The sequence below is a fragment of the Macrosteles quadrilineatus genome, unplaced genomic scaffold (genome assembly GCF_028750875.1).
Source record: "Macrosteles quadrilineatus isolate MER2022 unplaced genomic scaffold, UCM_ALF_1.0 Scaffold_3__2_contigs__length_128488019, whole genome shotgun sequence".
In the NCBI taxonomy this organism is placed as follows: Eukaryota; Metazoa; Arthropoda; class Insecta; order Hemiptera; family Cicadellidae; genus Macrosteles; species Macrosteles quadrilineatus.
In genome coordinates, this window is record NW_026542596.1 from 28,570,564 (window position 1) to 28,595,959 (window position 25,396).

Below are 25,396 nucleotides of genomic sequence, written 5' to 3' on the forward strand. Positions count from 1 at the left end.
CCTGACGACTAAGCGAATTTCCATTTGTCTGAATTGATTCTCATTAAATATTTAAATAACATAAGGTTTAATGATTATTGTAAGACTAGATTACTTACGTCAATAGCTCATTGAATTTCATTTAATGTTTCAGTACATGTTTCGACACATTGTCATCCTCAGCTGAGTACTAGTGAAGTTTTTATTCACCATATGGTTTCGTCAATGTTCAATTAAATAACACATAACACAAATACGACACGACACGGAACATATACATTTAAAACACGTAAAGCTTTAGACATGCAGGCCTGCTCGAACAAAACACACGGTCACGCCTCGGGTCGGGGACAGACTGACTAGTGACTATTTGTTTATCCAGGCTTATCATTGTTATCACGGAGGCAGTGGACAGCTGTTTCTTTGGTAGGAATGATAGAATTGAATATCGAGTTGGAGCTAAAATTTAGTTTTTCATTCAGAACAAATTTATTTTCATCGTTATTTTTGTGAGCTCTGTATATTTCGTACTCCTCCAACGTGTCCAATTTTCTGCCCTTTTCACAAATGTGGAGTATTTCTAGACTGTCTTCTATTGTTCCAAATGAGTGGTTATTGTCGATTATATGTTGGCTGAATGCTGATTTCTGTTTGTTCGTCCTAGGGTTTGGTCTGTGTTCTTTAAATCGTGTGTTAAACCCGCGACCAGTTTGGCCTATATATATGCTCGGGCAGTCAGCACATTTTAGTTTATAGACACCAGTTTTGTTATTATTGTTCATTTTTGCATTTGGCGTTTTGTAATTCAGCAAGTTTTTTGTTTTATTCTTCGTGTTGAAGACTAGGCTTAAGTTGTTATCCCTCATAGATTTTTTCAATGTGTGTTGTATGGTGTGACTGTATTCGATACATACATATTTAGCCTTATTTTCATGGTTTAGTTGGCAAGTTTCGATGTTAGTTTTTCGTTTGTTCTTATGTTTGGTGATAAGTCTGTCCACTAAACTGTCAACATAACCATTTGCCCTAGCGATGTGTTTGATTATAGCTACCTCTGAATCAAAGTCGGATTTATTTAATGGTATACTTAGTAAACGGTGTATCATTGAGTTGTAGGCACCCATTTTTTGTGAATGTGGATGGTATGAGCTGGCATGAATTGTTTGATCTGTTGTGGTCGGTTTTCTGTAGATGCTAAATTCAAGTTTCGTGTCCTTCTTTTTTATGGTTAAATCGAGAAAGTTGAGTTGGTTATTATTTTCTATTTCAATGGTGAATTTCAGTTTTGGAGCTATTTTGTTGAGGTAGTTGTGGAGGAGGTTCAGTTGTCTATTGTTTCCATTGAATAACATTATTGTGTCGTCTACGTATCTATAGTAGAATAATATTTTGTCCTTATATTTGTTTTTATTTGAAAAGATGTGTTCATTTTCGATATGATCGAGGTAGATATTGGCTAAAAACCCTGATAGTGGTGAACCCATGGCTAGACCGTCTGTTTGTTGGTAAAATTTGTCTTCAAAAATAAAATAATTTTGTTTTAATATCTCTGTTAGAAGTTCCATTAACTCATTTATTGCTTGAGGTTCTAGGGTATTTGATGAATTTAGGTGGTTGTTCACAATCGTCAGAGTTTCATCTATAGGTACATTTGTATATAGGTTTACTATGTCAAATGAAGTCAATAACTGATGGGGTTTGGTGTTAAAACTCTTGATATTGTCTATGAGTTCATACGTATTTTTCAAGCTGTGATTGTTTTCAAGAATAATATGAGTTTTTAGAATACATTCAAGATGTTTTGCAGCTTTGTAAGTTGGTGCTGAGATGTAATTAACTAGAGGGCGGATTGGGGTGCCTTCTTTGTGGAGTTTAGGCAATCCACGTAGCGTTGGTGCATGAGGGTTCATCTCTTTTAGGCGTTTAATAATGTCGGCGGATAGAAGTGTTTTACTTTTATTTATAAGACCTTTGATCCTCTCTTGATATATAGGAGTCGGATCTTTGTTCAAAGCTGTGATGTTATTGTTCTCTATAAAATGTTTAACTTTGTTTACATACTCATCTTTGTACATGATAACTGCAGTATTACCTTTGTCTGCTTTGCATAGGATGGCTTTGTTTTCGATTAATTTACTTTTTATATTGTTTAACGCTAAATATTCACGTTTTTGTGTAGCTGATAAGTAAGAATTGTTTTCATATTTATTGTTGATTTTCTTTGAAATGATATGTCGAGTGACAGTTTTATACTCCTCATCAGGAATGGCTTTTATAGCGCATTCTGCATTGATCAATTCCTCAAAATAACCTTTTTTCCCAGATTTGGGTAAGTTATAGTTAAGACCTTTTTCTAATATGTCCATTTCATCTTGATCGAACACTATGTTAGTAAAATTGGTTGTTCTGGGGTAAAAGTTAAAATCGAATAATAGGATTTCTTCTTTGGATTTTTGTTTATTTATCAATAGATTGAGTTTTTTCCTCAAAGTTGCCTTCTTGTTCCTTATTATTCTAGATACAGAGCTGTTGATATTGTCTATGAAACATTGATATTGTGCTGGGTGTGTTGAGTTAGCTAATTCCAAATGTTTTTTGTATAGTAATGAGTTAAGAAGGTTCTTTTTAGAGTATAGAAATTTTATTTCATTACGGATCCATGATTTCTCTGCTGTGATCTTTGCTTTTTTCGCTGCAATTGATTGATTGTTTATTTTTATGTGCACATAGTTGGGTTTGATGTTGTGTCGTAAACATGTTTTGTTGAACTTGATATTTTGGATTGTGTTATTCAATTTCAACTTCACATTCTTGTACTGATTGGCTAATATTGCTTGACTAGCTTGATTATTTAAATTCATTGTTAAGCCCCTGAGCTGTATATATTATTGTAAGACTAGATTACTTACGTCAATAGCTCATTGAATTTCATTTAATGTTTCAGTACATGTTTCGACACATTGTCATCCTCAGCTGAGTACTAGTGAAGTTTTTATTCACCATATGGTTTCGTCAATGTTCAATTAAATAACACATAACACAAATACGACACGACACGGAACATATACATTTAAAACACGTAAAGCTTTAGACATGCAGGCCTGCTCGAACAAAACACACGGTCACGCCTCGGGTCGGGGACAGACTGACTAGTGACTATTTGTTTATCCAGGCTTATCATTGTTATCACGGAGGCAGTGGACAGCTGTTTCTTTGGTAGGAATGATAGAATTGAATATCGAGTTGGAGCTAAAATTTAGTTTTTCATTCAGAACAAATTTATTTTCATCGTTATTTTTGTGAGCTCTGTATATTTCGTACTCCTCCAACGTGTCCAATTTTCTGCCCTTTTCACAAATGTGGAGTATTTCTAGACTGTCTTCTATTGTTCCAAATGAGTGGTTATTGTCGATTATATGTTGGCTGAATGCTGATTTCTGTTTGTTCGTCCTAGGGTTTGGTCTGTGTTCTTTAAATCGTGTGTTAAACCCGCGACCAGTTTGGCCTATATATATGCTCGGGCAGTCAGCACATTTTAGTTTATAGACACCAGTTTTGTTATTATTGTTCATTTTTGCATTTGGCGTTTTGTAATTCAGCAAGTTTTTTGTTTTATTCTTCGTGTTGAAGACTAGGCTTAAGTTGTTATCCCTCATAGATTTTTTCAATGTGTGTTGTATGGTGTGACTGTATTCGATACATACATATTTAGCCTTATTTTCATGGTTTAGTTGGCAAGTTTCGATGTTAGTTTTTCGTTTGTTCTTATGTTTGGTGATAAGTCTGTCCACTAAACTGTCAACATAACCATTTGCCCTAGCGATGTGTTTGATTATAGCTACCTCTGAATCAAAGTCGGATTTATTTAATGGTATCAGTACAAGAATGTGAAGTTGAAATTGAATAACACAATCCAAAATATCAAGTTCAACAAAACATGTTTACGACACAACATCAAACCCAACTATGTGCACATAAAAATAAACAATCAATCAATTGCAGCGAAAAAAGCAAAGATCACAGCAGAGAAATCATGGATCCGTAATGAAATAAAATTTCTATACTCTAAAAAGAACCTTCTTAACTCATTACTATACAAAAAACATTTGGAATTAGCTAACTCAACACACCCAGCACAATATCAATGTTTCATAGACAATATCAACAGCTCTGTATCTAGAATAATAAGGAACAAGAAGGCAACTTTGAGGAAAAAACTCAATCTATTGATAAATAAACAAAAATCCAAAGAAGAAATCCTATTATTCGATTTTAACTTTTACCCCAGAACAACCAATTTTACTAACATAGTGTTCGATCAAGATGAAATGGACATATTAGAAAAAGGTCTTAACTATAACTTACCCAAATCTGGGAAAAAAGGTTATTTTGAGGAATTGATCAATGCAGAATGCGCTATAAAAGCCATTCCTGATGAGGAGTATAAAACTGTCACTCGACATATCATTTCAAAGAAAATCAACAATAAATATGAAAACAATTCTTACTTATCAGCTACACAAAAACGTGAATATTTAGCGTTAAACAATATAAAAAGTAAATTAATCGAAAACAAAGCCATCCTATGCAAAGCAGACAAAGGTAATACTGCAGTTATCATGTACAAAGATGAGTATGTAAACAAAGTTAAACATTTTATAGAGAACAATAACATCACAGCTTTGAACAAAGATCCGACTCCTATATATCAAGAGAGGATCAAAGGTCTTATAAATAAAAGTAAAACACTTCTATCCGCCGACATTATTAAACGCCTAAAAGAGATGAACCCTCATGCACCAACGCTACGTGGATTGCCTAAACTCCACAAAGAAGGCACCCCAATCCGCCCTCTAGTTAATTACATCTCAGCACCAACTTACAAAGCTGCAAAACATCTTGAATGTATTCTAAAAACTCATATTATTCTTGAAAACAATCACAGCTTGAAAAATACGTATGAACTCATAGACAATATCAAGAGTTTTAACACCAAACCCCATCAGTTATTGACTTCATTTGACATAGTAAACCTATATACAAATGTACCTATAGATGAAACTCTGACGATTGTGAACAACCACCTAAATTCATCAAATACCCTAGAACCTCAAGCAATAAATGAGTTAATGGAACTTCTAACAGAGATATTAAAACAAAATTATTTTATTTTTGAAGACAAATTTTACCAACAAACAGACGGTCTAGCCATGGGTTCACCACTATCAGGGTTTTTAGCCAATATCTACCTCGATCATATCGAAAATGAACACATCTTTTCAAATAAAAACAAATATAAGGACAAAATATTATTCTACTATAGATACGTAGACGACACAATAATGTTATTCAATGGAAACAATAGACAACTGAACCTCCTCCACAACTACCTCAACAAAATAGCTCCAAAACTGAAATTCACCATTGAAATAGAAAATAATAACCAACTCAACTTTCTCGATTTAACCATAAAAAAGAAGGACACGAAACTTGAATTTAGCATCTACAGAAAACCGACCACAACAGATCAAACAATTCATGCCAGCTCATACCATCCACATTCACAAAAAATGGGTGCCTACAACTCAATGATACACCGTTTACTAAGTATACCATTAAATAAATCCGACTTTGATTCAGAGGTAGCTATAATCAAACACATCGCTAGGGCAAATGGTTATGTTGACAGTTTAGTGGACAGACTTATCACCAAACATAAGAACAAACAAAAAACTAACATCGAAACTTGCCAACTAAACCATGAAAATAAGGCTAAATATGTATGTATCGAATACAGTCACACCATACAACACACATTGAAAAAATCTATGAGGGATAACAACTTAAGCCTAGTCTTCAACACGAAGAATAAAACAAAAAACTTGCTGAATTACAAAACGCCAAATGCAAAAATGAACAATAATAACAAAACTGGTGTCTATAAACTAAAATGTGCTGACTGCCCGAGCATATATATAGGCCAAACTGGTCGCGGGTTTAACACACGATTTAAAGAACACAGACCAAACCCTAGGACGAACAAACAGAAATCAGCATTCAGCCAACATATAATCGACAATAACCACTCATTTGGAACAATAGAAGACAGTCTAGAAATACTCCACATTTGTGAAAAGGGCAGAAAATTGGACACGTTGGAGGAGTACGAAATATACAGAGCTCACAAAAATAACGATGAAAATAAATTTGTTCTGAATGAAAAACTAAATTTTAGCTCCAACTCGATATTCAATTCTATCATTCCTACCAAAGAAACAGCTGTCCACTGCCTCCGTGATAACAATGATAAGCCTGGATAAACAAATAGTCACTAGTCAGTCTGTCCCCGACCCGAGGCGTGACCGTGTGTTTTGTTCGAGCAGGCCTGCATGTCTAAAGCTTTACGTGGTTTAAATGTATATGTTCCGTGTCGTGTCGTATTTGTGTTATGTGTTATTTAATTGAACATTGACGAAACCATATGGTGAATAAAAACTTCACTAGTACTCAGCTGAGGATGACAATGTGTCGAAACATGTACTGAAACATTAAATGAAATTCAATGAGCTATTGACGTAAGTAATCTAGTCTTACAATAATATATACAGCTCAGGGGCTTAACAATGAATTTAAATTTAATGATTACCTAGGTTTGCTGCTACAAGGAAACTAATAAAGTGGGTTTTTAGTCAAATATTAATAGCTTAGTGTAAAATAAATTAATTTGCAAAGTTTGATCAAAATATATCCATAAACAAGCAAACTACAACATTTTACAATATTCTCCATAAGAATAACATGGGAATTTTAAATTTACAACTTTTTAATTTTATTAAGCTCTTTAAAAAGGTCTAAAGAGAAATTGGGAAATTTTGTGATTTGAGGGTCAAAAGTGAGAAAAACCAATTTTTGCCCCATAAAACCCCCCGTAAAACCCCGTTCCCATGGTCCGATCATGCTGGTTTGCGAACTCATTCAAGTTTTTCCCGCTATACACCTTTAAACCAAATTTCATCAAAATCGGACATAAATTACTCAAGTTATCGCGTTCACGGACACATATGTCTATACAGGGTGAGTTTTAATTGTCCCCCTCCCCAACTTTTTTCTACATTTTTTCAAATATCAATCCCAGACCACTTCCAAACATTGTTGGGTAGTAAGTACTTCATTTTGACAAGGTGTTCATTTCCGGCCGCCATCTTGGATCCGCCATATTGGATGCAAAATTTTTTTTTCTAATGTAAAGGTGAGGTTGTGACCCATTATTTCGAACTACATTTTTACCCTGATTACAATGCCGCAAACCGTTTTTAAAAATCTTGATTCATTCTAAAGTTACGAGGGCTTTTTAAAACTTTATTTTTAGCCCATTTTAACATTGTGCATTTACAAACTAAGACCATAATCCCAAAATAGTGCTAGATAATGATAAGTATACACTACCAGTAATTGTCCACCTATTTTCACTTGGTTATGACTGATGTATTTTTTCGGCCGCCATCTTGGATCCGCCATTTTGAAATGTGATAAATTATTTTAAATATGAAGGGGGTGTTGTGACCCATCATTTCGAACTACTTTTTTAAGCTGAACTTAATTCCATAATCCGTTTTTCATTTTCATTTTTTGATTTTGAAATATTGACATTTTTAACAAAAAAATTTCAATATTTCATAAATAAAACTTGATAACAAAAAATGGATTGCGGCATTGAGTTTAGCTTAAAAAAGTAGTTCAAAATGATGGGTCACAACACCCCGTTCATATTTAAAATAATTTATCACATTTCAAAATGGCGGATCCAAGATGGCGGCCGAAAAAAATACATCAGTCATAATCAAGTGAAAATAGGTGGACAATTACTGGTAGTGTATACTTATCATTATCTAGCACTATTTTGGGATTATGGTCTTAGTTTGTAAATGCACAATGTTAAAATGGGCTAAAAATAATGTTTTAAAAAGCCCTCGTAACTTTAGAATGAACCAAGATTTTTGAAAATGGTTTGCGGCATTGTAATCAGGGTAAAAATGTAGTTCGAAATAATGGGTCACAACCCCACCTTTACATTTGAAAAAAAAATTTTGCATCCAATATGGCGGATCCAAGATGGCGGCCGGAAATGATTACCTTGTCAAAATGAAGTACTTACTACCCAACAATGTGTGGAAGTGGTCTGGGATTGATATTTGAAAAAATGTAGAAAAAAGTTGGGGGGGGGGGACAATTAAAACTCACCCTGTATATATATATATATATATACACGGCCACGCCTGGGAAGCCAGTCACATGAAATATACACGGGAAGTCAGTCAGTTGCACCCCCCAATATATTTCAAGACTATGACATATATATAATATATATTGGTAAATAATTTAAGCCTAGACATATCTGAACGTATATATCTCTTTTTTTCTTAAAAATACTAAAATATAATTACGTAAAAACTGCTATGCTAATGCAGTCACCGACGCATTTGCATGGGAAAGCCAGTCACGTAAAATTTGTGCTGCTAAGCCAGTCACTATATATTTTACCGCATACCCCTGGAATCCAGTCACTGAAAATCCACCGGGTATCCCGTCACTGTCACTTCAGTCAATTTCACCCCTGCTCTTCTAATTTGTACTATTTATTTATTCTGCAAGCTTGAAAATCCGCACCTCAAACAAACGGATTATGCTTCAGGCACTCTCATAACCAATCTTTCGCACTTCATTTTAATTAGTTGTCTTCCAGATTACTTAACTCAGAATTACTATTTTACAGATTAAATACCTAAATGCCAATGTAATCTTTGGTTGTCTTAATGGTCGTCCTGCCAACTGTGGATACAAATATGTACCGAGCTAATTCGCAAGCGCAAGGTGGGAAGTTATTGCTTTATAGTAGCACAAGTAGGCCTATTGTCGAGTCCTTGGAGGCAAGCTGCCATCTTGGATAGTTTCATTAATAATAATAGCTGCAAAATTATCGTCCAAAAATATTTTTTCAAACACCTAAGTGTTTATAATTTAAATAGCTAGTATACTGTGGGATTAGAAATGTTCTTAGTAGCTTTGAGTTATTCTCCAAGGGAGTCCATAAAAGCTAACGGTCACGGTCATCTTGGACAAAGGCCAACTAATACGAAAACAATATCCTGTGTTGTGCGGGCCGTAGCACATAGATAGTTTTCCCGCCTCAAACAATCGAAGGTGGGTGGAACAAGGCAAAATTCTTGACTCTCTTGTGGCGAGAGGTAGGGGCGAGACTAACGGGTTCCATTGATGGGCTACCGACCGACCTGGGGTAGCGACTAGCGAGCCACTGGATGTTTGAAGTTTGAAGGTTCGGCCGGTTATTTCCAACTTATTGCTGGTTCTCGAGCTTACTGAGCTCGTTGTACAGTGAAATCTTACTTCCCTATTTTATATAGCCACAATCGAATTGATATTTCCTACAAGAAAGAATGAAGATATAGACACAGTGATGTGTGGTTACTTAATCAAATTATGTTCCTTGATTGTTTATCCTTTTATAAGAGCCAATAATCAATCAACTTATATTTTCTTCATTTTTCGATTTATTATCTATATAAATTCAAGATGTGGTCCTGTACCTGGTTAACACATATATCGATTACTTTTAGCGTGTTTTAATTGAGTTATGCCCTATAGGATTACAAAGTTTCACAATGTTTACATTTTTGAAGAATGTAGATAACAGAATGTTATATGAAGTCAGCTGTAAATGCAGTGCTTTGATTTTACGGTCCAAAAGGTAGAAACAATTCGAATTGTGAAACTTTTAATTTTTTCTACGATCCTGTTAATTGGAGATTGTGACTTTCTTAATTTAAGGAAGTAAACGTATTAACATGACGTGTTTGGAGTGGGATTTGAAATATGTGACGTGTATCAAACTTTTTCTCTTCAAAATCCTCTCCGAAATAAAACACGGGTACGGCAGCTAGGTTTAGTATAATTCAAAATTTTTTATGATTAAAATTGTCCTCCAATGTTTTGAAATGATTTTCCGATCAAGTTAAATTGTTTAATGAATAAATAATTGTTTTGCCAAATTATGTTTCGAAACCAGGAACTAAAAATAGATCAGGAAATAAATATTTTAGTTCAGAAAACAAAGCCAATCAAATAGGCCTACGTACTTTTTTAAATAAAAACACTGGCCGGATGGTTTTTTGGTTTGTAACTTTGTTGTTTATTTACTTCAATAAATTTCTAATGAAAATCGCCACAGGTAGTAATCTATATAAATAAAATTATAGAGTTTTGTCTGTACATTGCTCAGAAACATCAATTTTTAGGTTATTTTTACCTTTTATACATTCAAGAATCCGAAACAAGTCTCATCTCAATTATTCCGTTATTATCTCAATCATCAATTATTATCTCAATTCCGTTGTTGTCTGTCTTCCGTCTGTCACGGCCCAAACCCATTTTACGCGGCCTTTTCCTGAAAAACGAGAGTAAAGATCCGAATCATTTTAATGTATTCACTGGATTGGCGAAAGTGTCTTAAGCTATTAAAATATGGCCTCACTACTTTGTAAAAAAAGTTACGGACGTTAAACAACCCAATTTTGTGCGATTTTTGTCAAGTTTTCTCACAATGTTTATCACATAATCATCTATGAAATAGCGAACAGATGTTCGGAATAAGATTATTTTTCTCTAGCTGTCACTGATATGTTTACATTGAATGTTGTTTACAAATACCGCAATCATTTCCGATCTCGTTTCAAAAGAAAATCCAAACCAAGTTGGTTTAAAACCGTTTTTCCTTACATAACGGATTTAATTAAACGCAAGTGCAATATTGTGTAGGATAACCGTAAATGAAAATAGAGCTTTTTTGTGTATACAATTTTTATTTAGTTTTGATAACCGGGGAAGAGACCTTGAATCAGTGTTCTATATGGCTGGGAAACTTACATGTTTTACGTACCCTAAGCGTTACCAATAGCTTAAATAAAAGGTTTCAACTCATTGACGTCACTTCAATGGTGGTTGTGTAAAGTGTAAAGTGACAACTGCAGTGGGTGATTGTAACAGAGGTTTACGGATTATGCTCAAATCGCTTTTCCAATGTGTCTTCTCAACGCTATGTGCTGCTCGCTGGACCATACAGCCAATAGACCAATTGCCCATCTCTTGGGTTCGTATGCCTAAAAAATTATTTACAAGTTGGTAGCGCATATTACTCAGTGTTCCATACGGACAGGACAAGAGCACCTTTGATAGTGAATTTTCCCACCTGAATGTTTAATGGCAAGGTTGAGGAATAGTATTTTAACTATATATCGTTTGGTTAGTTGGAACAATCGAAAAATCGACATCATTCATTAGGTTTTTTGTGCCAACAGATATGGAATATTTACCCCTCATAGATCTATTATGCATTTTTTTTACTTTAAACTGTCAGATACTGTATTTGTTTACATATAATAGTTTGGCCAGCATATCTGAAAATATGCAAACCAACTGCTTTTCTTTATTTAGGAAGGTTTCAACTGACCACTATAAGATCCCAGAGCGTAGAACGCGCAGACAGATAGTAATTAATAATTAATATTTAACTAATACATCTTATCTTACTAATATTATAAATGTGAAAGTTTGTGTGTTTGTTTGTTTGAAGTTCAATCACGCATTAACAACTCGGTCGGATTGAGCTGGAATTCGGTATGATGATAGCTCACGTTCCAGATTAACATAATAGACATACTCTTATCTCAAAGATCCCCCTAGTGGCTCTGGAAATTACCATGTTAACCTTATCAGTATTCATATTTGAAATGAATTAAAGAATTTTACCTGCTGTTTCAATTACACAAGTTGGTTCTATGATATTCAATAGCATTAAGGATTTATAGGGTTTACCAATAGGGTGCAGCACTATTTTTTTTTCATTTACGACGACAGCTTATTTGAACCAAGCCGCAACAAAACCCTTTGATACACCACAATTGGAAGTTACAAAAATAGGATTGTTTACAGTTATGCTTAGGTTTTTGATTTATAAATAATTTGTCATAGGTAGCCTATTGTGCGAATCTTTGGTGATTTACTTTTTTCTGCTGTTTAGTGGTAGAACATTATTATGGATACGGTAGATGTTTTATACTATAGCATAGGCCTACCGTAAATTAAAAAAAAAACAAATGTTCTCAATACGTGTCCTCCCCCGTTGCAATTTTTTTTACGATTTGAGGCCGTTTGCTGGTTACAATATTTAATTGTTTTGTCCCATGTCCGAAATGTAAAAACATGACATTGCTATTCCACACGTCAAATTTTCGTGTCCTTTTTTGGACAAATGCCAGATAGAGGGTTAACTATATAAAATTAAGTGTGATTTGAAATTTAAACAAAACTAGAGGACTCGTGCTGTTCCGCAGCTTTTAAATAACATATCATATCCTAGAAATAATCAAATTTATGATACAACAGGACTGACGATAACGTTTTGAGGTAGAAACCTAGGTCTCCACTAAAAGATATGCCTTTGATTTATGTCAAATTTATGATTTCTTTATTGAGTAATACAGTATCTTGGACTTAGATGTTTCAAAATATTAATAGTTAAAATTTAAACCAAAGATTAGTAGCTCAAATTAATATAATAATTATATTAATTTGAGCTACTAATCTACATTAATTTATTTTAATCTTACACATTTCTGTTTGTAAATAAACCATACAAATGTTAAAAAATAAAAGAAGTATTTTTTTTTATTACGTTCCTATTGTAGGAATTAATATGCGATCACAGGAAGTAGCAATCAACTACAAAGCATTAAAACAGCACAGTACAGTGTATATAAGGGGTGTGATTTATTTCTTGATACTAAGTTAAGTAATTCTTCAAGAATAAGTAAAACTTCAGCATGGGCATACTCTCTAACGTACTATCATATGATGGATTAGCTGAAGGCAGATAAGTCCGATTCAAGCTTATATTGCTTACTATAAAGATTGTTGTAATACAATTAACTTTAACTAGTGGTCGTCCAGTGGTCGAAAACTCGACCAAAAATATGTAATGTACAGGTTTCAAATGATTTAGGCCTAAAAAATGTTTAGCTGTGTGAGTAACTAAGGATTTCTGGAAAATTTAAATATGATATTTAAATGTTTCTTACTCAGGAACAATGCCGATCCGGGACACTCTGTATAAATGGACGTTAACGTGATTATAAATTTGCATTTTATATAATCAAAATACAATAGGTATTGCGCAACCGTGATATGTTAATTTATTAACCTTGGTTCAGTAATAAAAACTACACCGTATGCAAACAAAACAAAACTTGCTTACTGTACAGCAATAAATCACGTAAAGAACAAAACAAAAGAAACTAGTAGAATACTGATACCGTAGTCATCATAGGCTACTACTACATGATGTTACAGAACAGAAGTATGGGGATAAAAATCTTAAATAACTCATAAATCACCATAAAATCATAGTACTGTACTTAAGTCTTTCTGGTAATAACAACAGTGATAAAAATAAGATAAAGATAACAATGATGTAAAACCCCTCTTATAATTTCTCTTTGTTCTATTCTTTCTTTGGTTTCAATGCATCCACAAGTTGTCATGGTTACTAATCACCCAATAACCCAACCACAAAATGTTGTAGTGTTGTGAAAGCAGACAGGAGCAGACGATTGTCAGTATAGTATGAGTATGTCGTCAGTGTCAGTCCAAGATTGTCAGTCTGTAGGTGCGAGCTTATAGCTTGACCTTGAAGCTACTGATCGATATTTCTCAGTTTTGACTCCATCTTATTTTTGCCAAATGAACTGTAATGTTTCAATAATTGGGAACCTACTGCACATAAAAATTACCGTAAATAGTTAAATATATAGTTCATATCGAAATATTAGACTGAAAAATACAATTTATAACACATTTTCTCGGGATTTGTGAGGTTATATAATATAGGCATCATGTTGATCCGACCCCAGTTAAGCGAGGTTCTACCTACTTTATTTGCAAGTTTAAGTTACAAATAGAAAACCCCATCACATTATGGTTGGTATTCAATGACCGATGTATTATAAAAAATTAGTTCATTACTTATTTTGATATTAATCAGAAGCATTCATTACAGCTTGCAGCACTTATTGCTATATATAAATATCCAAGTTACTATTACTTTAAAAAAATAAAACACGAAATATTGTGGCCATTCAATGTTTGTAAACACAGTGTTAAAAATTTGACTCTACAGTAGGCCTACTACAGAATACCGGATGGTAAAGAATGTTATGTTTAAAGGAAATAAAATAAAAAATAGTTTAACCAACTTTACTATTTATTTCGGAAAACAATAGAAAGGAACCCCATAAGGATAGGTATGGGATTGAACTAAAATAATTTCAGGTAAACTTAAATAGTAAAGTCCACAATCTGTACATCGTTAGAGAAAGAGAGAGAGAGAGAGATTTGATAAGGAATCTGAAAAGTAAACAAATAATCGTTTCTGGCGTTTGTCATATTGTATCCTCCCCCCCCTTCACGGACATTTGCACTCGTGACCACTTTTTGTTGCTTCCTTATCTTTCGTCCGTCCTAAAATAGAATTCCTGTAATAGTTTGATTGTAAAATTAAAATTATTATAAGAATCTTTTATATTTCGAGTGAAATAACGTGGTTACTCTTATCAGATAGAATAATATCGTTGCCATATGTAATAGTTCCTCCTTCGCGTACGCAATAGCATGAAAAAAAAACAGTTCCTGTATCTCAAACAAGATTCTCGTATATTTCACGAGATAAAGAAAATCCGTATAATTCCCGATCTTCCCAGTCCATGGACAGCCTGTAGATATTGTACGTCAATAAAGGAGAAATTGACTAAAGGTTCTGCTAAATGTGAAAATATTTCACTTTTATAATAAAAAATAAACAAAACTTAGGCCCAAAATATGAGATGATGAACGGGTAGGATCAAGATTCAACCATTTATAATTCATTAATATTCGACGTTCCTTATTAGAGGTGCATCATATTTATTTGGATTATGAACATTTTAAAAATCAACACGTAGTTAATCACTCAACATAAATAGTAACAAGGAGTAAACGAAGGTTACAGACCGCTGGGTGTTACCGCTACAATGTAGGCGAGGAGGGTGCCATACTTGGCTACGCTACTCCACGATAGAACACACCAACACACGTTGAGGCAGTCTCCGCCGCATTGGTATTGCAGTTACGCTTATCGACACAGGCAGCAGCACCGGTTAAGCTGTTTCCATACGTATAAAGTGCACGGGAAGCCATACCTGACTGGCTTATGGGAGAGCTGACTGGCTTTCGGGCGGGTGACTGCCACACCGAGTAAATTACCAGCGCGGTGACTGCCACTCCGGGTGGGTTCAAAAGTATATATATATATATATATATATATACACACATATATACAAATTTGAACGAATGGTGTTTTTGGCCTCTGGGGACATCAAAATGAAATAGTAAATCGGTCCCGGGCCTAGGTCTTACCATGCCACCTACGGTAATAGCTACTTCCCTATAGGGAAATTCGCTAAAATGTTATAATTAATTTTAAAGTATTAAACCACAGAGAAGTAAGAAAAATAGGATACATTCAAGTGGTGTCTTAACACCAAACGACAATTAATTATAGAATTTCCTCTAAAATTTTCTAGAATAGTCTTCAAAGTTAGCGTGTTGCAAACATTTTGGTGCGAATGTTTTCCCCGAATACACAATATTGGGTTCAGCACAGTTCGACCGAAGTTAGCCGATAGTGTACTTGGTTAGTTCGGGATGGTTCGGGCTGCACATTCGTCAACATTCGTGGTCGCAATCTGACCCGAACATTCGGCGAAACATTCGGGCTAATGTTCGGCGATAGTGTACTGGTAGCATAAGGATTCATAGTCAATGGCTGTACGCTGCCGACTGCCGAGCGTCAGCTCACTTCAAATCGAAACTGCAATTAAATGGCATTGAGCCTTGAGCCCTTGAGTTGTAGTGCTGTACAAATATACACATTTTTCAAGTGCTGTTGGTACAAACAGAATAAATGCCTTTATTGTGGTGCTTTGAATACTTGGACTCTGAGCAAAAATAAACAAAATTACGTTGTTCAGTAAAAAAAATTGTTCCCTTGGCGCCATCTTTTCGTGGCGCCATATGCGGCCGCGTAGTTCGCGTATGGGTTAAACCGGCCCTGTTCAACTCAGCTGAATTTTAATTTTTTTTTGGCTGATTTTATTATTTTCTTTGATCTGTACTCAATCATATGCTCTCAAAATTCAACTATTTGTAAACAGTTCATATTTTTATTTGTTTTGTTCATTTTTACATTTTTCATTAATTTCTCTTTGCTTGAAAACGTTTGTATTAAACAAAAATTTACAATGTTTCATGTTTCATTTATCATATAAACTCTATCGAGATCTCCTCAAGAATATATATACCTACAATTTTCCGCCCATCACTAATAAATATGTAAACAAAAAAAGTAAAAACCTTTAACCAAGTATAAACAATAAAAAGGATGGCAATGTGTTAGTATTTTTAACTTTTGTTCTACATCCACACAATCTAACATAAATTGTTAAGTGAATAATAATAATGTGTGCTATCTCAGGTATTCAAATGCCCCCCAATTTGTCATTAACCCACCACATGAACTCAATAACATTAATGCCAAACTTAAGTTTAAGGTGGATATAAATCCACCCAAGCTGTGCAACGGAACCAGAATGACGATTAAAAGAATGATACCAAACTTGATAGAAGCAACGATCTCCAGTTTAAAGGAGTCTTAACCCCAAGAATTCCAATGATTTAATCTGTATTACCCTTTGAATACAAGCGACTACAATTTCCTTTGCGTCTTGCTTTTACAATCACCATTTAAGGCATAAAGGCAATCCCTGACTATCGCCGGTTTAAATTTTGAGAACGCATGCTTTTCACACGGACAGCTGTTATGTTGCCAGCTCACGTGGTGGTAGGTACGCCTAAAAACCTATTTGCTTATATGCTTTATGAAGAAACAAAAAAAACATTGTTTATCCATTGATTTCCATTAAGTCAAATTAATATCCTTTTTTGATTTTGGTATACATTTTTATTATTTATCGTAAAGAACAAATTACCATTCAAAACAATAGTTGTTAGTGCAGCAACACGCGCCTAGTAACTGCTAGTATTTAATATAAGTACCAACACATGTTGGCAAAGAAAAGAGATTTTCACCACACTGTGATGTTTTTAGAGGTTTTACATACGTTAATTTTGCTGGACATGCTGTCATCGTTATTTGGGGACTGAGCAGGTTTTTACATCCCTAGGGCTGCAAAATCAGCTGCCCACTTACTTACTTAAAACATGAATGCATATACACAATCAAAATCCATAGCATAGCAATATAATTGTTTTATTGTTACTGTTGCCTAGGAACTATTTATTATTTTTTTCTTCTAAATTTCTAAAATTATTTCTTCACATAACCTTAAAGTTGTAGTTGTGTTGACTATCAGTGTGCATTATTATAGTGGTAATAGGGTATAGTGTGGTGAAAAATAGTGTTAGTACCACGGACCGAAATGGTTTTTGGGCCCTAGGTACGAAATATACTATTAGGTAAAACAAAGAGGATAAAAGTAAAATGTTTAAGTTTACCGAACAGGTCCCTTGGTGTTAAAATTAAGTTTAAGGTTTGATACTTTTTTTTACATACCTGTTTACCAATCCCATTGTAATATTTATCCATATTCTCCAGAAGATGTTCATACTGCTCCTGTGAACAAGAAAAAAACATACTTAAAATGGTTTACAATACCTGCATATAGTAATCCTTTGTTGCTGATTTAGGCAACTAGTTTCGGTTCTTGTTTTTGTTAGTCTAGACTTTACCTCAGCCCGGTCACGATCGATTGTCAATGTCCCTTAGTGTTTTTTGTAATGTATGTCCGTTCCGTGTTATTGTGTTTTGTTTTGTATATGTTTTATTTATTGAACTCTGTTTGATAACGACCTTCGAATGAAGTGATTACCTGACACCTTGAGGCCTGATGATGGTTCAAAACAAGAACCGAAACTAGTTGCCAAAATCAGCAACAAAGGATTACTATCTGCAGGTATTGTAAACCATTTTAAGTATAATACAGTAATCCGGAGGCTAAACAACTATTTTAAAATGAAGAAAAAAACTGTATTGTCAGGCTACTAGACTGCCATCAGAAAGCAGCTTTCAATATTTATTGACAATGTGCAGGATGTGATACTCACATTACTAGTACATATAGGGTGGGTTTCAGTTTGAGCAAAAACTGTTTGAAACTATGGATAGTTCTGAGTTAAAATAGTTCAAGATGTAAAACAGAATCAAGCAGTTGATAATTAAATATTCAATTTGAGGTATATCTCAGTTCAGAACTAAGTTTGATTCGCGATTAAGTCAAGAATTAATTTGGGAATCGCTGGGAAATTTTTATTTTCTCGTGGTAGTGTGTATTGTAGGGGCAATTTATGTGCTTCGACAGTGTATAAGCGCAGTGCCGGTGTCATTAACCACGATATAGTGTCATCTCATCCAACACCCTACAATTTCCTAGTAAGAAGTGCTACCTTGTTAAGAATATATTAACAGTTGATTAAACACACTAATTGGTGCCTCCTCGTACAATGGAAAACTTGATAAGGTGTAACTAAGGGTGAAAACAGTGGAACGGCGAGGCTAGAGAGAAGCGGAGAGTTTTTTTAGCCCCGATGGTAGTGGGGTTTCACATGCACATAGTAGAGCGGTGATGGTAGATGGTAGTGAGTCAAGAGGATCAATTACAGTAATTTAATTAAACATTAGTATAAGGTTCGTGAGAGGAGTCGGGTGAAAAACTTGGGAGTTAATTCTTATTGAAATTTATTATTAATCAATCAACAATCGTGGTTTTCCTGTTTATAATTGATTTTCTTTTATAATAATAGGAGTAAAAATGACTACACAGTATGGTTTCTAAAGTCCATAGTGGAAGTGATGTTTATTTACAACAAATTAATAAACATAGCAATCACATGGCATATAATTAACACATGACAGCTGCTTCTAACTTAGTACCAAGAAGGCAATGAGGAACAAGATTATAAATAAATTCCAACAAGCCCACCCAATTTAATTCTAGAATTAACTTTAGTTTAGAGCTTGAATTCAGAGAGCCATTTTCTATATGTAGTTTTGGACTAAATCTTGCATTTAGTTCTGAACTAGAGATAATCCACAGCTCCGAAATCGACCAATAGTGTTTTCTAGACTAAAACATTAACAAATGTACTATTAAGTTGCCGGATAAGTTGTCTTACGCTGTGTTCGTTGCTGATCACCCTGAAGTAGACATTGTTGGGGGAGGTCGCATGGGTGATGTAGACAGCTTCTGACTGGTCTGAGTTGCCTAGAGACTGAACAGGAAGATATGGAGGACCAGGATTTGGAGGATACTCGAACAACTGAAACACAACATGAGCCAGAATATAGAACATAAATGTCTTAAGAAATATACCATAAACTTCAGCAAAACAAAACGAAACTGAAATCAAAACTTAAATAGGCAAGTATAAAAATAAAGTTTTAGTTGAGTTTTAATCATAAAAAGTAAACTACTGTACTTCTAATCCGTCATGCATGGGACTTTACACATGCCAGAATATGAAATATTCCGGATTAACGGATGAATATAGGGAATTAGTGATGGTAGGATCCAGATATTGGACTAGCCTACCGGATTTGAGCTAGAACCGACACCAGATCGGATCCATAAAAAAATCGGATCTTAGGCTGGATCCGGTTTTAATGAATCCGAGTTTTTTTTTCTAATTTAAAATTTGTAAAAATTTTGTTTACATTTTAACAATTGAAAAAAATTGTTTTTTCCTACAGTCACCCGACAAAGTTGGCTTCCTTGTACTGTTTATAGTACAGAAAGCTGCTAATTGCTGCATATTTATACTTTGCCGTACGGTTTATACTTTGTCGTACGGTTTATACTTTGCCGCACATCAGGATTCCAACGAAACAACACAAAACAGCGTGGTTCTATTATGCACGTATTCCGTGTACGCTTGGAAATAGGTTGGCAACACTTAAAGATAATAATACCATGAGCAGCTGATTGACTATTATAACTACGATTTAACCTGTCATTTCGTGTTTATAGTTTCGGTATTTCTAAACTTTCTGGACTTTTCTTTTAAACGTTTTTAAAACATTCCTACGATCTTAATAAACAAGAAAATACCTTTATAGCATTTTTTTTTAGGCGCGGAAACCACTTCAAATTACAAAAACATACGGAACTATATTCTCAAAACGCGGAGCACATTTCTTGCCGAGAAAAAATAGCGGAGTGATACAGACCGCGGGTACTACTTTCTCTAGGGCACCATTTGTGTTGCCAGCTGAACCTAAAAACGTGTTGTATAGTGTTTGAAAGACTAATTATTTATATGCTTTATAGTGACTGTAGGAAAAATATAATGTGTAACACGAGTGAAAAAGGCCTTTGCTGCACTCGAGATCATTCCGTAAACATTGCTCTCGTGTGCAGCAAAGTGCCACTTTCACCACTAGTTACATTAGCGAATTTCCCATATAGGGAATAAGCTATTACCGTAGTACTCACGGTAAGACCTGGACCCGGGACCGATTTTTTTTTGTTTTGAGGTCCCTAGAGGCCAAAAACACCATCCGTTCAAATTCATATATATATATATATATAAATAAAGATTAAACTAGGGATGGTCAAGTCTCGAAATTTCGGGAAATTTTCAATCTCGTTACACGAGACGAGATTACTTTTTGGCCGAGATTTTTATCGAGACGAGAATTAAAAAAAAAAAAAAAAAAAAAAAATTAAAAACGCCTGCAGAAAGTCAATGCAATACCCGCAATACAGGAGCGTGTTGTAGTTGCGTTTCCTTTTCGAAGGCGTTCTTATTTAATTAATTCTTTTAATGCAAATATTACTTTAATTCTTTTAATGTAAATATTACTTTCATTATTTTAATAATATTACTTTAATAACATTTGAGAAGTTTTGTTAAGTGTAAGCAGTGTGAGGAATGTTTTATTACTATAAAAAAAGTCAAAACAAGTAACTATTTTATAAAAATTAATATTGCTTTTATTTTATGATTTATTTTATTTTAGGATAAGTTGAACTCTATCCTAACTGATATCACCATGTTTCCTAATCGTAGGCATTTTTAATAAGTTAGGCGTGATTAATAAAAAAATGTTATGCTGATGTTATTCAATGAAAGATTGTAAATATTCTTGCCTATTATCATTATTTTAGTATTTAAACAGTCATCTAACAATGTTACAAAATCAGGTAAAAATTTCGAACGTGCATTTCCCGTTGTGTATGAGAAGGGAAATCCTGTCTCGATCTCGTCTCGAAATTTTATGAGAAGAGAAATCTCGTCTCGATCTCGTCTCGAAATTTTATGAGAAATAAAAAATCTCGTCTCGTCTCGTCTCGAACTAAAAATCCAATCTCGTCCATCCCTAGATTAAACATTAATAAACTTAGTACCCAAGTAAAATTATTTATTAAAATATTTACTGACTATAGTTTCGGCTCTAAGGCCATTTTCAAAGTAAACAAAAATCAAAATAAGATATGTAAATAAATAAATAACATATGATAGGCCCCTGAATATATGGTTTGACCTAGAAATAATTAGAACACAAATGAAACCATTGTAGTTTGATAGTGAAAAGTATTGTGAATAACATATCAAAAGTCTCCAAAAATATCTTTGGTGGAACACCACCATTTTTCCAAAATGGCGGCCAAATCCAGTAGTTTTTTGCTTTTTATTGAAATTCTGACTTTCCAGTCAATATTGGTGAAAAGTCATAAATACATTTTATTTTCCTCCTGAAATTACCGTTAAAATGATACCAAATACATGTACGTACAACCAAAAATAAAACCCGCAGAAATAATAAAATATTTCAAATAAAGGTTTTCCAATAAAATAATGTAATAGTCCAAGCAAACTAATAAAACAGACACAGGTATCGTATAAAAATTTGCAAGTAAACGTTTTATGGCTTTATTTTTATTTTTGTGGTGCGCAGAGTGACATATCAAAAGTTGCAAAAAATCAGTCCACGGGAAACCCCTAAATTAATTATATAAAATGGCGGCTTTTCCCAATATTGGAGAAATTTTGCAAAACGAGATACCGAATGCTTTTTTGCACAATTTTCGAGATATTGACTTGGGACCACCACCGACATTTATTGAATGGTTCGTAATTAATTTCGATAGGGGATGCTTTTAGGGCCGCCATCTTGGATCTTCCATATTGGATATCAATATTATTTAATGTAATTATAGTGTTGTGACACATCATTATGAACTAGATTTCCACGCTGATTTCAATTCTGAAATCCGTTTTTAAATAGCTATTTTCTATTTTAAGACATATACAAACGAACATTCTCCCCCACACATTGCTTATGGACGTTTCGTACTTTGACAATTTAAACACGCGTTGAAAACTTCACAGCCTAAGGGTGTACAGTATCAGGTTCAAGTATGGCGTGGAAATAGTTCACCAGCAGAACCAACAGATTGGGGTTGGTGTTTGACTGATGGTGCATATGCCCTTTATACCAGCACTACCTTCTCTATTAAAGCTCGTCCACTGAAAACGTCATTCTGGTTGTGGCAGTAAGTGTAAATGCCAAAAGAGGGGTGATGAAAAAAAAATGGTATATGTGAGTACTTTGATACCAGAACAAACTTGTTGACATATTAGCAACCCAACAACCCGAGATCTAAATCTTTTAACAAAAACTGATTTAAATAAAGGGTAATTATTGTGTTGGGGTTTTTACCTCCTCTCCAAATAGTCTGTTTTAACTATAAATAGCTAAAATGAAAGCTCTTACATCACTGAATATTTTAAGGCTATAACGAACTGCAAGCATCAATAAGACCTGGAGAAAAATACTCTTAGATCACTGAATATTTTAAGGCTAGAACGAACTGCAAGCATTAATAGACCTGGATAAAAATAATCTAAACACATTTTCAAAGTATGATACGTCCATAAGTAATGTATAGGGGAGAGTTTTCGTTTTAATATATCTTAAGAAACGAAAAAAACTTATTTAAAAACGGATTTAAGCATTGAAATCAGCGTAGAAATCTAGTTCATAATGATGTGTCACAATACTATAATTACATTAAAAAATATTATATCCAATATGGCGGATCCAAGATGGTGGCCAAAAACGCGTTCCCTATCGAAATTAAGTACTGACTACCCAATAAATATTGGTGGTGGTCCTAACTTAATATCTCGAAAAAATTGGAAAAAAAGCATGTTGCATCTTTTTCAAAATTTGTCCAATGTTGGGAAAAGCCGCCATCTTTTATCATTATTTCACGGGTTTCCCGAGGACTGATTTTTGGCAACTTTTAGTATGTCTCTCTGCACACCCAACAATAAAAATAAAACCATAACACATTTACTTGCAATTTTTACACGAACCCTATGTCAGAAATTTTAGTTTGCTTGGACTATTACGTTAATTTAAAAAAATATTATTATTTGAAATATTTTATTATTTTTACAGGGTTTATTTTTGGTTGTAGGTACATGTATTTGGTATTATTTTAAAGGTAATTTCAGGAGGAAAGTAAAACGTATTTACGACTTTTCACCAATATTGACTGGAAAGTCAGAATTTCAATAAAAAGCAAAAAACTACCGGATTTGGCCGCCATTTTGGAAAAAAGGTGGTGTTCCACCAAAGATATTTTTGGAGACTTTTGATATGTTATTCACAATACCTTTCACTATCGAATAACAATGGTTTCATCTGTGTTCTAATTATTTCTAGGTTTTGCTACTTTTTTTCTTATTTTAAGGCGCCTAATGATATTATAAAAGTTTTCTAACTTGTAACATAATTTTGTCTTCATTGATTAATTTATATACTATATGATGTGTTGTACTTATTTTCATTAATATTTTCTCAATTTTGCTATTTTTTCATATATTGGATTATTCAATTTTGGAATCATTTACATATCTTATTTTGATTTTTGTTTACTTTGAAAATGGCCTTAGAGCCGAAACTATAGTCAGTAAATATTTTAGTAAATAATTTTACTTGGGTACTAAGTTTATTAATGTTTAATCTTTATTTATATATAGTAGCCCTATTTTTCTATTTTTCATATATATATATATATATATATATTTTAATTATATTATTAATTAAAATTGGCTTTAAAACAAAAAAATAATGCCTTCAATATGATAGCAAATAACATTAATACAAATAAAGAACATCAAGACATCTATGACAAATCTGGCATTTACAAAATTGACTGCACTGATTGTGAACACTTCTACATTGGTCAGACAGGACGCTCTTTTAAATCTAGATTCAAAGAGCACATTCAAGCTCTTAAGAGTAACAACAGAACATCCATGAAATCAAACTTTGCTGAACACCTTTTATCGACCAACCACAATTACACAAATTTAAAAAACAACATGAAAATTCTAAAAGTTTTAAACAAAGGAAATCGAATGGATTCAACTGAAGAATATTTCATATACGAAGAAAATCTAAAAAATCCAAATCATATTTTAAATAGCCAAATTCCTTCAAGAAACCCAATCTTTGACCAAATTTTAAAATTAAATAATCAGTAACAAAAAAGTTTTTCCAAATCCTGTCTAGTTCTATAAACCATCTGTATATATAAATCATATTTATTTACAAACAAACTATATAAACAACGGTTAAGTGTTTAATGTATTTTGAAGTTTGAAAATGGACTAATGTCCGAAACATGTCACTTCTTTTTATAAAATATAATATTCAGGGTGCTCAGTTGTACTTATTTACTTAAATATTTAATATTTAATTGAGCCATGCGAACGAGATAATCTTGAAAATTAAGAAGTTAAACGGGGCAAAGCCCGCGGGTTACAGCTAGTAGGGAATAAATGTGATATTTTTAAGGAGACATTTTAGTGTAAATCCATTCAGGGAAATGGAAATTCGCTTAGTCTGCAGGTTTGCTGCGGCAGGGGTATTTATTCTATTAACACAAAACGTCCTTCAGGACAATATGTACGTTCCTAAAGTACAATCCATACATAAGAACAGGTGTTTTGTCATAGTGATGTATTTTAAAATAAAATTAATAGTGACTATCTGTGTCCGTCCATATACAAGACTATCTGTATCCATGTACAAGACTGTGTCCATACACAAGACTGTCTGTGTCCATGTACAAGACTATCTGTGTCCAAGTACAAGACTAACCGTGTCCATATATAAGACAATTTGTATCCGTGTACAAGACTAACTGTGTCCATATATAAG

General features: G+C 33.7%; 1 protein-coding gene across 3 annotated transcripts in view; it reads right to left on the reverse strand.

Moving 5' to 3' along the window:
* The window catches only part of LOC128988661 (tudor domain-containing protein 7-like), a 166,482-nt gene that overhangs the window by 67,925 nt on the left and 73,161 nt on the right, over nt 1–25,396 (reverse strand). For all 3 annotated transcript variants that reach the window (XM_054410163.1, XM_054410162.1, XM_054410161.1), the window contains 2 exons: nt 19,336–19,479; nt 17,717–17,776 (listed from right to left, as the gene is read on the reverse strand). In XM_054410163.1, the coding sequence (XP_054266138.1) occupies nt 17,717–17,776; nt 19,336–19,479 (204 nt within the window). The remainder of the gene's footprint in view (nt 1–17,716; nt 17,777–19,335; nt 19,480–25,396) is intronic.